Source organism: Chelonoidis abingdonii, chromosome 4, assembly GCF_003597395.2.
Source record: "Chelonoidis abingdonii isolate Lonesome George chromosome 4, CheloAbing_2.0, whole genome shotgun sequence".
NCBI classification, from domain to species: Eukaryota; Metazoa; Chordata; order Testudines; family Testudinidae; genus Chelonoidis; species Chelonoidis abingdonii.
Window position 1 is genome coordinate 77,470,403 of NC_133772.1, and position 16,010 is coordinate 77,486,412.

The 16,010-nt window shown below is 39.9% G+C and overlaps 2 protein-coding genes across 4 annotated transcripts in view; both read left to right on the top strand.

Annotated features, from left to right (window-relative positions):
- Window positions 1-16,010, top strand: part of PRDM11 (PR/SET domain 11) — a 276,782-nt gene that overhangs the window by 250,359 nt on the left and 10,413 nt on the right. The window lies entirely within an intron of this gene.
- Window positions 1-16,010, top strand: part of LOC116821720 (transmembrane protein 263-like) — a 342,098-nt gene that overhangs the window by 27,962 nt on the left and 298,126 nt on the right. For all 3 annotated transcript variants that reach the window (XM_032775118.2, XM_032775119.2, XM_032775120.2), the window contains exon 2: window positions 15,097-15,187. In XM_032775118.2, the coding sequence (XP_032631009.1) occupies window positions 15,128-15,187 (60 nt within the window). In that variant the 5' untranslated portion in view covers window positions 15,097-15,127. The remainder of the gene's footprint in view (window positions 1-15,096; window positions 15,188-16,010) is intronic.

The window sequence follows — 16,010 nt, forward strand, 5'->3', positions numbered from 1 at the left end:
TCCTTGTTTTAAGAATCCAAGGGATTTGGGTTCTTGGGGTCCCCAGGGAAGGTTTTGGGGGGACCAAAGTGTACCAGGCACTGGAATTCCTGGTTGGTGGCAGGCTATCAGATCTAAGCTGGTAATTAAGCTTAGAGGGTTCATGCTAGCTTCTCAGTTTATGAACGCTAAGGTTCAAATCTGAGTAGGGAAGCTATGACAGAAGTATCAACAGTGACTCCAAGATTTTTCTTGAGTGGTAACACCTAATTTAGATGCCATCACTTTGTGTGTATAATTGAGATTGTTTTCCAGTGTACATTACTTCGCATTTATCAACATTGAATTCCATCTGCTATTTTGTTGCCCAGTCACTCAGTTTTGTTAGATCTCTTTGTAACTCTCTTAACAGTCAGCTTGGAACTTAATTATCTTAAATAATTTTGTATCATGTGCAAACTCTAGTATCTCACCGTTTTACCTCTTTTTTTTAGATCACTTTATGAATATGTTGAACAGCACTGGTCTCAGTACAGATCTTTGGGGGACCCACAGTTTTCTGTGCTGTGAAAATTGACCAATTATTCCTACCCTTTATTTGCTATCTTTTAATAAGTTACTGATCCATGGGAGGATCTTCCCTCTTATCTCATGACTGCCTACTTTGCTTAAGAGCCTTGAATGAGGTACCTTGTCAAAAGCTTTCTGAAAGTCCAAGTACACTATATCAACTGGATCACCCTAGTCCACATGTTTGTTGACTCTCTCAAAGAAATCTAATAGATTAGTGAGGCATGATTTCCCTTTGCAAAAGCTATGTTGTCTCTTTCCCAACATGTCATCTGTGTCCAATAATTCTGTTCTTTACTGTAGTTTCATCCAGTTTGCCTGGTACTGAAGTTAGGCTAACTTACCTGTAATTGCCAGGATCACCTCTGTAGCCTTTTTTAAAAATTGGCATTATGTTACGTATCTGCCAGTCATCTGGTACCCTGATTTAAGCAGTCAGTTACAGACCACAGTTAGCAATTCTGCAATTTCCATAATATAATTAAATTTTAATATCCCTGTGGCAGGAAAAACACCACAGCAGTCCAACTTTATACCATTTAATTTCAGAAAGGGGAGCTACACAAAAATGAGGCGGTTAGTTAAACAGAAATTAAAGGTTACAGTGCTAAAAGTGAAATCTGTGCAAGCTGCATGGAAACTTTTTAAAGACACCATAATAAAGGGTCAGCTTAAATGTATACCCCAAATTAAAAAACATAATAAGAGAACCAAAATGGAGTCACTCTGGCTAAACAACATAGTAAAAGAAACAGTGAGAGGTAAAAAGGCATCCTTTAAAAAGTGGAAGTGAAATCCTAGTGAGGAAAATAGGAAGGAGCATAAACACTGGCAAATGAAATGTAAAAATACAATGAAGAAGACCAAAAAAGAATTTGAGGAACGGTTAGCCAAAGACTCAAAAAGTAATAGCAATCTTTTTTTAAGTACATCAGAAGCAGGAAGCCTGCTAAACAACCAGTGGGGTCACTGGACAATTGAGGTGCTAAAGGAGAACTTAAGGACGATGAGGCCATTGCGGAGAAACTAAATTAATTCTTTGCATAGGTCTTCACGGCTGAGGATGCGAGGGAGATTCCCAAACCTGAGCCATTCTTTTTAGATGACAGGTCTGATGAACTGTCCCAAATTGAGGTGGTATCAGAGGAGTTTTTGGAACAAATTGATAAACTAAACAACAATAAGTCACCAGGACCAGATGGTAGTCCCCCAAGAGTTCTGAAGGAACTCAAATGTGAAACTGAAGAACTACTAACTGTAGTTTGTAACCTATCATTTAAATCAGCTTCTGTACCAAATGACTGGAGGATAGCTAATGTGATGCCAATTTTTAAAAAGGGCTCCAGAAGTGATCCCAGTAATAACAGGCTGGTAAGACTGACTTCAGTACCGGGAAAACTGGTTGAAACTATAATAAAGAACAATATTGTCAGACATATACATGAACATAATTTGTTGGGGAAGAGTCGGCATGGTTTTTGTAAAGGAAAGTAATGCCTCACCAATCTACTAGAATTCTTTGAGGGAGTCAACAAGTATGTGAACCAAGGGGATCCAGTGGATATAGTGTACTTAGATTTTCAAAAAGCCTTTGACAAGGTCCCTCACCAAAGGCTCTTACACAAAGTAAGCTGCCACGGGATAGGAGGGAAGGTCCTCTCCTGGATTAGTAACTGGTTTAAAGACAGAAATCAAAGGCTCGGGATAAATGGTCAGGTTTCAGAATGGAGAGAGGTAAATGGTGGTGTCCTCAGAGGTCTGTACTGGAACAAGTGCTGTTCAACATATTCGTTAATGATCTGAAAAAAGGGGTAAACAGTGAGGTGGCAAAATTTGCAGATAATACAAAATTACTGAAGATAGTTAAGACCCAGGCAAACTGCAAAGAGCTACAAAAGGATGTCTCAAAACTGGGCAACAAAATGGCAGATGAAATTTACTGTTGATAAATGCAAAGTAATGCACATTGGAAAGCATAATCCCAACTATACATATACAATGGTGGTGTCTAAATTAGCTGTTACCACTCAAGAAAGAGATCTTGGAGTCATTTTGGATAGTTCTCTGAAAACATTCACTCAGTGTGCAGTGGCTGTCAAGAAAGCAAACAGAATGCTGGGAATACTTAAGAAGGGGATAGAAAATAGTACAGAAAATATCATGTTGCCTCTATAAATCCATGGTACTCCCATATCTTGAATATGGTGTGAAGATGTGGTCACCCCATTTCAAAAAAAAATATATTGGAATCGGAAAAGGTTCAGAAAAGGGCAACAAAAATTATTAGGGGCATGGAATGGCTTCTGTATGAGGAGAGATTAATAAAACTGGGACTTTTCAGCTTGGAAAAGAGACTGCTAAGGGGAGAGATGATTGCGGTCTGTAAAAGCATGACTGGTAGAGAAAGTAAATAAGGAACTGTTGTTTACTGCTTCTCATAACATAAGAACTAGGGATCACCAAATGAAATCAATAGGCAGCAGGTTTAAAACAAATAAAAGGAAGTATTTCTTCACACAACGCACAGTCAACCTGTGGAACTCCCTTGCCAGAGGATATTGTGAAGGCCAAGACCATAACGGAGTTCAAAAAAGAGCTGGATAAATTCATGGAGGACAGGTCCATCAATGGCTATTAGCCAGGATGGGCAGGAATGGTGTCACTAGCCTCTGTTTGCCAGAAGCTCGGAATGAGCAACAGGGAATGAATCACTTGATGATTACCTGTTCTGTTCATTCCCTCTGGGGCACCTGGCATTGGCCATTGTTGGAAGACAGGCTACTGGACTAGATGGCTCTTTGGTCTGACCCAGTAGGGCCATTCTTAATTTCATATTTGAGTTCCTTCAGACTCTTGGGTGAATATCATCTGGGCTTTGTAATTTATTACTGTTTAATTTTCAGTTTGTTCCAAAAGCTCTTCTATTGACACCTAAATCTAGGACAGTTCCTCAGATTTGCCAACTAAAAAGAATGGCTCAGATGTGGAAATTTCCCTCACGTCCTCTGTAGTGAAGATCAATGCATAGAATTCATTAATTTCTCCGGAACTGCCTTGTCTTCCTTGGGTGCTTCTTTAGCACCTTGAATGTCCAGTACTCACAAATTGTTTAGCAGGTTCCTGCTGTTAGTTTTTGTGTCTTTTGTTAGTTGCTCTTAAGTACATGCCTAATTACTCTTGACTTGCCAGAATTTGTTTTCCTTTCTATTTTCCTCAGTAGGCCTTGACTTCCAATTATTAAGAGATGAATTTTTGTCTTTAACTGCCTCTTTCACTCTGTTTAGCCCTGGCGGCAATTTTTGGTTCTCTTACTGTATTTTTATTTGGGATATACATAAAATTTGAGCCTCTATTATGGTATTTTTAAAAAATTTCCATGTACCTTGCAGGCATTTCACTCTTGTCACCTTTCCTTTTAATTTCCATTTAACTAAATTTTCCATTTTTGTGTAGTTCTCCTTCTTGAAATTGTATGCTACTGTGGTGGAATTTTTTTTTTTTTGGTGTTTTCCCCCAATATAAGGATGTTTACATTTAATTACGTTATGGTTGCTATTACTGAGCAATTCAGCTATATTTACCTCTTGGACTATACCTGTGTGCCACTTAAGACTAAATCAGGAATTGTCTCTCCCCTTGTGGGTTCCAGGACTAGCTGCTCCAAGAAGATGGTGTCTAGAAATTTTATTTCTGCATCCTGTGCTGAGGTGACATGTTCCCAGTCTATATGAGGATAGTTGAAATCCCCCATTATTATTGGCTTTTCTGTTTTTTGTAGCTTCTCTAATCTCCCTGAGCATTTCACAAACACAGTCACCATCCTGGTCAAGTGGTCAATAATATATTCCTGTTATACTCTTATTTATGCAAGTATGGAATTTCTATCCATAAAGGTTCTCTGTTGTTTTTACATTAATTTAAGAGTCTTACTATATTTGACTGGTTGTTTGTTTGTTTTTACATATAGTGCCACTCCCCTACCAGCATGGCCTACACCATCATTCTTATATATTTTGTACTCTGGCATAACCATATCCCATTAATTATCATCATTCCACCAGTTTTCTGTGATATCTATCTATATCCATATTCTCATTTAATACCAGGCATTCAAGTTCACCCATCTTAGTATTTAGACTTGCATTTGTATACAAGCACTTGTAAAATTTGTGAATATTTAGTTGCCTGCCTTGATGTGATGTAATTGAATGGGACTCTTTTTCATTTGATTGTTCTCTTTACTTCCTACATGTATTTTATTAACTTCCTAAGAAATCTAAATCTCTCCTCCCTACACCTTCATCTCATCCACACATTGAGATCCTGCAGTTCTGCCTGTCTAACTGGCCCTGTATGTGGAATTGGAAGCGTTTCAGAGAATGCTACCATGGAGGTCCTGGACTTTAATCTTTTACCTAACAGCCTAAATTTGGCCTCCAGGACCTCTCTCCTACCTTTCGCTATGTCATTGGTACCTACATGTACCACGATCACTAGCTGCTACATAGTACCGCACACAAATCTGTCTAGATATCTTGAGAGGTCTGCAGCCTTTGCACCCGGAAGGCAATTCAACACGCAGTTCTTCTGCTCGTCACAAACCCAGCTATCTATATTTCTAATAATCGAGTCCCCCATTACTATTACCTGTCTCTTCCTAATAACAGGAATCTGATCCCCTAGAGAGGAATCCTCAATTATGAGATCATTTCCTTCTGCTCCAGACCCTGCTCAACAGCACAGAGACTTTCAGACTGGGTGTGGTACTGCTCTATTGTTTACTAGAAAGTCTTGCCTATACATCTCTGTCTCCCTTAGCTCCACTAGTTCAGTCAGTCTGGTCTTTAGAGCCCACAGTGTCTCTGAGGGCCATGAGCTGCTTGTACTGAATGCACACACATGCCATCTGCCCACAAGGTAGGGAATCATACATGGTGCATTCAGTGCAATAAACTAAGTAGTTCATTTTTTTTTAATTTGGGGTGTGTGGGGTGGGGTGGGTTATTGGCCTAAGTTTAGATGATGTTTAAGTGTATCATGCTTTCGCGTTCCCTTGCAAAATTCACATTTGTTGCTGCTCTTTGCTAGCCCTGCTGATCGCTTACAAACTGGCTTTTTAAACCCGCTTCTCTCTGAATTAGCCCCACCCCCCATCAAAGAATCCTAAAGAGATTAGGTATCAAAGGATGGCAGGCTAGGGCCAGTTAGGAAGCTCTCAGCCTTGCCTAGCAATCTTTGGACGGTAAACTCTGTCCTTCAAGCAGTCTGAGTTCCTTCTGCCTGTAGCCCATCCAGCCTGTCCTCATCCCAGCACCAGCCCCAACCCCAGTCCCTGTCATCCCTTCTGTTCCCTCCCATTGGCTCCTTGTCCCTGTCCTAATCTTTCTCCTACCTCCCAGGTCTTGCTTCTCATCCCTCTGCATTTCAGTCAGGTGGCTACCTCTTTCTCCTGCGCACTGCCTGGGCACCATAATGGGGAGCATTGAGAGCACAGGTGACAGTTTCCCTGCTTTCAATTCTTGTGCCGCAGTGGCTGCGACTTCCAGGAGAAACGATTGCACGAAAAGTTCTGCTTAGCCCAGGCTGCACTGTGGTGCAGAGATGAAATCTTGGGAAAATTTAAGTGCCAAACTCTAGCAAGTCTTTATGGAACAAATATGAACTGAGATTTTTCAGAGACTCCTAAATGGAACAAATTTTCATAGTAGTGGTATCAGCGATGTGCGTTTTTGCCAAGGTGATTCCCTTGTCAAATTTCAAGTATCTGTTCCAAAGTATGGGCGTGGTAGAGTTTCTCAATGGAATGGTTGTAACTACTTTATGTGGGCAAATCAATGTACCTAATACTCATTCTAGAGAGGCTGAATCATTTTTTCTGAAGATTTTCCAGAAATATTCAACTTGAGACAGATACTCAGCACAGAAAATTTCGGTTAGATTGCCAGAGTTATAAGCAACAGAAAATAGGGCCTTGTTAAGTTTGCCCGACACTTTCTATTACTATAGGTGCCATTTGCAGTGCCATAATACCAAGGTGAAATCATTTGGTCTCAATCATAATTCATGGTCTCCAGAGAAGTTTCTTACCTTCTCCCACTCATTGGCTCAGTACAGTACCAGTGAAATATATTTCATAAAAATACTTTTAAAATAACAAGTATAGCACAGAGGGTCTGCAAAACTGCATTCAGAGGTGTAGTAACTCAGGAGAAAATATGTAATATAACCAGAACTGGTTGTGTATTTATGCTGCAGTCAGTAGTTGGCCTCTTGTTTTACTTTTTGCTTCTCATGAGAATACCAGCAGATTTTACATCCACAAATACTTAAGAGTGCCAGTCCATCTGAGATTTGAGAGGAGAATGCCTCTCTTCTAAAGCAACTGTGAGCTGCTAAATTAGTGTTCAGAGACCCACAATGCTTGAATCAGAACTGCCCTTTAAAGTCAATAGATGTGCAGTGCAGTCAGGATATAGGGCAATAGGCTCCTGCAGCAACTTCTCATGAGACTCCCTATAGGGTTTGTGCTTAATTGTTGTTTTCTATTAGAAGTGTTTTCTCCAGAGCTCTCCACCCTATTTCTAGTTCCACTGAAATAATTTGGAGCACCAGATATCAGGACTCTTCTCACTAATTACTTGGGATTATGCCTTATGTGTTATATGGAAATAAAATGTATCCAAATTCATATGTTGCTCATGATAAGGTTCTTTAGTGTAGTGAGCAAGTACCTGACCCTTAACATGGGACATCAGTAGTGCTGACCTAAATGTTTCAGGTGCTTGTCTGCTATGAGGTGAGAGGGTTGCTTCCACAACTGGCTACAAATTCCTTTGAACAGGCTTGGGTTATCTTTAACTGAATTGACTCAAACTTAGTTGGCCAGAAATGTAACCTGCAGTGTGTTGGTCGCTGTTAAAATTGATTGTTACCTTTATGTACCACATGATAGTGTCTGGACTATCCAAATTATTTCTTCCACTCAGAATAGGTAGTACTATAGTTCTGTACATCTCTGACATTTCGGGATGCAATTCAGACCAGTGATGAGGGGTGTCACACCCTGCCCTGGAGTGTCTCACAATGCTGTGTTGCTGTGGTTCCCAACGTGGGCTCTTCGCAAACAGCATGCTGAACACACCCTGAGTGTCTATGTATAGCCACAGCCCTGGTCCAGTAATTCTGAGCCCAGTAGCCTGTTAGTAAACACCAGCCACACTCAAGCTTTTATCAGCCTTGGTTACTACTTATAGGGTGAGCCAGCACACTCCCAGTCCTGGATTTCCGCCCAAAAAACATGTGTTCTGCACTGCCCAGCTCTCCTCTGGACAGTCCATATATTCTGTTGCTCCTCTTAAGGGGAATCAAGATGCCACTTTAAATGGAATTACCCACACAATTCACATCACTAGATTAGTTTTGATTGAAGAATAAAAAAAGTTTATTTAACTACAAAGAGATGTGTCTTTAATAGAGTACAGGTATTAAGGCAATAAAGTCAGAAATGGTTACAAGAAAAATAAAGGTAAAATGCTTCCTAATACTAAAGTGAACATGCTAGACTTGGTTCAAGATAAAATTCTTACTACAGGTTTTCAGTACATTGCGGACCAAATTCTCAGGCCAGAATCTGCTCCCATGGTCCACCAGCTGTTTCTTGTCTCATCTTAAACGAAAAGAGAGAAATGGAGAGAAGAGAGAACTTGGGGTGTTTTTTACATGTTACTTATTTTATAGTTCAGTCACCCTTTAAAAAGCATTTTCTTGAGCGTGACCCCTCATTAAAGTTCTTTCTAGTTTGAGAGCAAGGAGACATGGAGTCTGATGGAGGAAGGAGGCTTCATGCTTTTTCTTTTCACCTGTGTATGCTGAAAACCAGATTGTATTTGTCTTCTTTCTTCCCCCTCTTTCTTCCCCCTCCAAGGACACTGTTTACAGTTTATATGCAAACTGAGGTAAACACACATCCCTTTGTTTAAGACAGGCCTACTTGACCAGTTCTGCCTAATCAGGCCAGTGTGAGTTTGAACATGTGCCTTTACACACAACTTTTACGCACAATGTTGCTACATACATTTCACCATGATATTTTTGACCACTAAGTTATTAGCTTTCAAAACATACCTCACAGGGCCACATTTTATGCAAAGATTGTTACAATGGTGTGTAGAATGTGAATACAGGGGTGCATCCTACTGCTAATGTTAATGTTTGTATAAATATTCTAAAATGTATGCACGTAATTTCTTTCCTCATGTTCGTCTCATCCCTGATCTCATATGTAGAAAGCAAAGCAATGTTTATTTACTACACACTTTTTATATGCAATGCCCATTATCAAAGTATCTGGGTGTATAACTAGTTCAGACAGGTTTGTGGTCTAACAACTTTGACAGTGCCTCTTTAAATTCCTGATTGTTTATTGTCATATTGATAATTCATCTAGGTAGGTGTAATATGATGATCACATAAAAGGTGGGAGCCAATCAATCATTCAACTTTTAAAAAAAATCAGTAATTGTACCCTTAGCTCTGGTCTACACTACAAATTTATGTCCCTATAATTACGTCGCTCAGGAGTGGAAAATCCTCACCCCTGAGCAACGCAGTTATACCAACCGAACTCCCTGTGCAGACAGCTCTATGTCCATGGAAGGGCTTCTCTCTTTGACATAGCTCCCATCTCATGGGAAGGTGGAGTACCTACACTAATGGGAGAAGCTCTCCTGTCAGCATAGGTAGCGTCTTTGCTAAGCACTACAATGGCATAGTTGCACCGGTGCAGTTGTGCTGCTGCAGAGCCGTAAGTGTAGGCACACTCTTAGAAATAAAGGCATCTGAAACGGAGATGGGGACAGACTCTTAACTAGAGCTGCACTACCTGTTATCTTACAAATTGCACTGAAAAAATCTAACGGTAGTTACTTGGAATGAGTTGCCTACATTAACCCAGAGTGTTTAAATGATGCTTGTACAGATATAGACATTTTCCCCCAGAGCCCAGCAGCCTCTCTTCCAAACCCAAATAGTTGGGTGCCTGCAGATGTTGTGTGACCAGCCAGCGGGCAAGCTTTAGAGCAAATAGCAAGGACTGCCTCTGCAGTATTTATAGACCCAAGGAAGAGTGATTGCACCTAGCTGTGTTGTGTGGTTTTGCAGATCTATAACTATAATGTAGTTCATTACACACTAAGGTGACCAGGTATCCTGAATTTTATAGGGACAGTACCAGTATTAAGTGCCTATATGAGACAAAGCCCTGATTATTCCCCACATCTCCTGTCCCAATTTCTTCAAGACAGCTGCAGCAATCAAAGAAAATGCCTGTGGATTATGGAATTGCAGGACATGTGGGTTCAACTTGTTATTAGATGTTGACAGATACATTACCAAACTAGCAGCAATAGCTATACAGTGAACCCTGTAAATGAGTTCAAACATGCTAATCTAGAAAGGCAAGGAACATTGTAAAAAGACTGTATAATCTTATTAAACAATAATTCTTGTCACAGTTTTGAGATCCTTTTAAATGTGCTTTTTAACTTGTAAGCTTTCAATAGCTAGTAGTTGTCAGACATTTTAATGATGTAGTCCCAATATGGGATTAACAGTACACATTCTTGTTTAGTATGTGAGATTAGTCATTAACTCCTCAGTGGATGCATAACAAATCACTTATACTTGTCTTGGCTATTTCTTATTCAGTCTGTCTTGGGCAGATCAGAGTAGAGCTGGGAGTAGATATTAGAACTGGGAGTATATATCAGAGCTGGATCGGAACCAGATTTCTTGATTTTGTTATGTTTGGAATGGAAGAAATTAAAAAAACAACAACAAATATTTCAAAACTTCTGTGAAATGAAATTTGGGTTGATTGCAATATTTCTTTTTTGACAAAATCAAAACATTTTGTTCCAGTTTAGACTTTTTATTTGATATTATATAATATAACATTAAAACAAATAGTCATTTCAAAATGGAAAATACAAGACATTCTATTCCAAGAAGGTTATGCAAAACCTTTCAAAATACTGTTTTTCAATTTTTTCTTTTGAAACAATTTTTCTATCTGGAGGGTGACATGTTTCTATGAAACGTTTCAATTCAACAAATCAGCATTTTCCAAAGGAAAAATACTCCAAAAATTTCTGACTAGCTCTACTAGATAGTTGAACAGGAATAATTCTCTTCAATCACTTTTTTCTTTTTTCTCAGGAGCCTGTGTCCTTGGCAACAACTCTTCTAGTCTGGGTTGAATGGGGAAAGGATGACTGCAAGGAACTATTTCAGTCTTGTCCATGGTTTGTGCTGGCAGGCCAGCATGATACAAGAACATCTTTACTGGCCTCTGCCGTGATCACAGCTGGTTCTGTCTTTTTCCTCCTAGAACACATGGTTCAGGACTAGAGTAGGCTTGCATCTAATACAGACCAGAATTGCCTTCGGGATAAATAGCATTTATTTGCGGCCTGCTGTAATCTAACTAGCTTCTTAATGTAGAGAACCTGATTTTCCATGTCATACTTTGTATCATCACATACACTTGTGCAAAGTGAATGTAAAATGCTGTCTTCTGGTGGCATTTTGCACTCTCTGTGTACATAAGTAAAAGACAAAAGGTGCAAAGCAGCTGCAAGAAATGAAGAATCTCTGGCGTGGACACTGATGTTGGTGTCTCTTACAGCCAAATTTGAGTGTAGTGATTTTTCACTCATGTTGTCTGACAGAGGGGAAGATGGTATGGGAGCTCCTCTGTAAAGTCTGTGTGTTTTTGGCAGATAGGCTTAATATTTTTATATTAAGCATATTTCTCCTGTTGAACTATTATTTCCTAATAATAATAATTATTAATAATATGGAGTTGTTCATGGAAAGGTCCACTAAGGAGTGAGAATGTGGGGTTGTTAGATTTGCTGATTTGGTTTGTAAATCAAAATGGGTCATCAGGCACTAAATAACTAACACTGGATTGCGCTTGACATTATAGAATATGCACAATTTTGAACTGAAGATATCAAATGCTTAAGAAAATCCTTTTATCTTCCAAACTAAGTCATCAGCAAATTAGCTGATTCCAATTATTCTCTTTCTTGGACCCGCTGAAATATACAGCTGCTCTAATTTCACCCCCAACAGTACCGGCTAAGATATGAAGATATTTTCATGAAAATACTTTTGATTCACAGGGAATTAAACCCATTAAGAAAATACATCTACAAGTGGAGAAAAAAAGTATTTATTACATTTATATCTTATTGCCATTTCTGGCTATCTAGTTGGCATATTACAATTGTATTTAGAGTACTGCACTGGCTTGCATTTCACTTCCGGGTGCCATTCCAATTGTTTGCCTTAATCTGCAAGTTCTACATGGTTGAGTTCTGCCTGTTTTAGAGACCTTCTCTTCCCTCCCCTTCCATCATTCAGTTAACTTTTTTTTAACCTGTCTACGCTTTTGTAGATGCTCTTGCCTCATTCAAATCCCTCCCAAAATGCAAGACAGGTAGCTTGGTGAACAGGATTGTGTAGGTTGCTATGGCCTAAGGGGTACCATGAAATATGACGCAAAAATTCCTGTGAATGAAGGAGAGAGAGGAAAGAAGTATTAAGCTGACTCTCTTGATGGAGGATAGAGGACTTTGGTAATCGGGCTGGTGGAAACTGTTCACCTTCAGAGCACATTTTAAAAGCTCATCTGTTTATCTCAGGCATTCTCATGGGGAAGGGATGCAGAGGTGATGCAGGGAGAACATTTTAGTTTTGCTATTTTGAGATGGTCATAATATAAATGTTGGTCCTACTAGATTTCTGTCCGTGTCATTGTCAGTTGTCTGCACTTGCATCTAGAGCTCCAGACAGACACAATCTTATATAAACAAATAATGTTTCAGTTTTCCCAGTGGCGGTGTGTGGTGCAGTCTTCTTTCTTCTCCTTAAGGCATGAATAGCCAAACAAAATGATGGATTTGGAGCAAGATATTTAAAGATGGCGAGGGGGTAATATAGAAGGGCATCTTCTAAAACCTCATTAAATATTGTATACTCAGCTACTGCCAGAGTCCAGAATTTCTACCTTTCTCAAAATCTATCCCAGATCCCTGAGGTGAACAAAAGGGACTATCAGGGAATGGGCCTACCAGCCAAGAACTCCTGGGGGTTAATCATGGCTGTGACAGCTTAGTCCAACTTCTCTGGCTCAGTTTCACCCTAATTTAAGCTGGGGTAAATAAAGCTTTACCTCTGTCCCTGGCACGGTTCTTGAGGTGCAATTATTTAATGTTTATACAGTGCCTTCACTTGAAGATGTAAGGTGCTATGTAAGTGCTGTTACTAATTACAGCAAATTGCTTGAGGGGATGTGTTAACATTAATGCCGCAAGTAAAAATTGCACAAGTCACAATATGCAGAAGTTAAGGTTGCAAACATAGTGTTAATATGACAGAGTAGCATACCTTGCCTGTTTTAATAACAGACTCCTTTGTGATGAAGTAATATGTGGCTAAGTAGCTGAGTATTTAAGCTACCTGTTCAACAAGAAGAATGGCAGTAGAAAATAGTGCACGTTCTGTACACTCCCACACACAATTTACAAGAGACATGCAACACTGCAGGGTTAGTCTTAAACTCAATAAGCTGGAAGATGGAAAAGATCATGCAATACAGTCTTAGCATTGGATAGTAACACTTCCTAGCATTTAATTTTCGAATTGGGGAAAAAAAAATCCACAGCTCATTGGACATAAATGTAAGCATGTTAGCAGCACACCTATGTTTAAGTGAATCACTGTAAATTTCCAGTCGCATATGTTCATATGTTTGATTAAAAAAAATCAAATCTCTCATTAAATCAAACAGTTATTTTCAAAGCGAGCAAAAGGCCAGTTCCCTAATGAGTTCCCTCTTGTCCACACTAAACTTCAGATTTCACTTGTTTTTATTGTAGGATTGTGCCAAAAATAAAAGAAAATCATGTAGTTAGAATTTTTTTAAAGGGAAGTCTGTATTTTGTTCACATTCTCATAATATAAAAAGGGATGAAGAGGCTTTGTTTGTTTTTTGACCTTCAACCAAAAAAGCTTTTAGGCACACGTAAATCATGGGAAATCTCACATCCATTTTTTTAAGTTGTATGTGTGAAAAGTGAGAGCGGTTATGGAAACTGTTCTGCAACCTTAACTGTAAGTGACTGTCGCCAGGGTCCATGATAAGTGTGGTAGCCTGGGGCATACTGGTGTGAGGTTATGAACATATCAATCATAGGAATTAGAAAGGCCCCAGGACTACTAGTATTGAATTGAGTGCTATGGTTAGGAGTTTGTTCCAGGAGTCGGTGGGTGAGATTCTGTGGCCTGCATTGTGCAGGAGGATCTGACTAGATGACCATAATGGTCCCTTCTGACCTTAAGTCTATGAATCTATGGAAAAGAATCTGGTAAAATGCTATTGTGCTTGAGAATCAATTTTGTATCCTATGTACATGTATAGCTTGGGGTGGGTAATCAAAATTAGTTTTTGATAGTCCACTGAGCTACTAGACTTTAAACTCGCTCATTCAGGCTTGCCTTGAAAATACTTCATGCCCTTTGGCCTCCTTTATGCCTTTTTCATTCGTAGATTATAAAGCCAGGAGGGACCATTGTGATAATCTAGTCTGACATTAAATGAAGAGACCTCTGAGTTACTACAGGGAATTCTTTCCTGGGTATCTGCCTGGTGGGTCTTGCCTGCCTGCTCGGGGTCCAATTGATCACCATATTTGGGGTCAGGAAGGAATTCCTCCCAGATCAAATTGACAGAGACCCTGGGGTTTTTTTTGCCTTGCTCTGCAGCATGGGGCACAGGTCACTTGCAAGTTTAAACTAGTGTAAATGGTGGAGTCTCTGTAACGTGAAGTCTTTAAATCATGGTTTAAGGACTTCAGTATCTCAGCAAGAGGTTAGGGGTCTGTTTCAGGAGTGGGTGAGGTTCTGTGGCCTGCAATTGAGCAAGAGATCAGACTAGACTATTACGATGGTCCCTTCTGACCTTAGAGTCTGAGTCTGAGACCTCCTGTACAAAAGGCCATAGGATTTAAATAATTTCCATTTGAACTAGAGCATATCATTTAGAAAGACATCCAATCTTGATTTTAAAAATTTCTGGTGATGATGAATTGACTACAGCACTCAGTAAATTGTTCCAATGGCTAATTACCCTCCCGATTAAAAATCTGCACCTTATTTCTAGTCTAAGTTGTCTAGCTTCAACTTCCAGTGGTTGGTTCTTGGTATAAGTTTGTCTACTAGACTGAAGAGCTCTTTATCAAATTTCTTCTGTCCCTATAGTACTTCTATACTGCGATCATGTCACTTCACTTAACTTCTCCGGCTGAGTTTCACCTTAATGTAAACTGGGGTAAATAAAACTTTACCTCTCTCTCTCCTCCTTGTTAAGCTAAATAGATCGAGCCCCTTGAGCCTTTCATTATAAAGCATATTTTCCAATCCTTAATCCTTCTTGTGGTGGTTCTTCTAAAATTAAGTCCTCCTTGCTGTTCTTTCCTATAGGGACCCAGCTCGGAAACACAGATGGTGGAAGATGAAGCAGAGACAACCAGTGAAGAACTGCCCCCTCATCTGCGGGAGGAGCCTCCTGAAGGTACAGTACCACCACCAGGATGAGCTCCTTGTAACCCATTGGGAGACTGTTCCTGGTTGGCCAGTACAGCTTTCCTGACACAGGGCCTTTCTGTCTTGAAGGGGGATAAGAACCTTTGCTAATGCTGACCGCTGAGTTTGGCCTCTCAGCAGGAGCTTCTGTTCAAAGAAAGCTGCACATGTTGAAGCACATATACTGTTCCTCATGTAGAAACTGGACTCTTTGGGTATGTCTGCAGTGGAGCTGGAAGGTGCAATTTCCAGCTTAAGTAGAAATACACACACTACTTTGAGCTAGTGTGCTAAAAATAGAAATGTAGCCATAACAGCATAAGCAGTGGGAGGGGCCAGCAGCCCTGAGCATGTACCTATGGTTTCGGGGGGGATTATACTTGGGCAGCTAGCCCTCCTGTCACTCAAACCACTGCTACTGAGTACAGTTTCAGACAGGATTGTAGGTACGTACTCAGAGTGGGTAGGCCCTCTTGCCGCTTGCACTATTGTGGTTACACTTCTGTCTTTAGTGCACTGGCTCAATCAGAGCTAGCATGGGCATATCTGCTCAATGTGGAAGTTACAACTTTCAGTTCCAGAGTAGATATACCCTCTGAAAATAAGGCTTCTGATTTAAAATTGTCCTGCTTGTGGACTGAGGAAAACTAGTTCCTATCTTGTCTTATTTGTGATTTACTATAATTATGGGGAAAATGTCCTTAGCAGGTTATCTGCTGTCTCTCTCTGCACATCCTGTTATATGAACCATCCCCAGTGCAGAGTAATCAAATCCAGGTTTTATAGGTTTGCCAGATTTCTTTTTCTTTTTG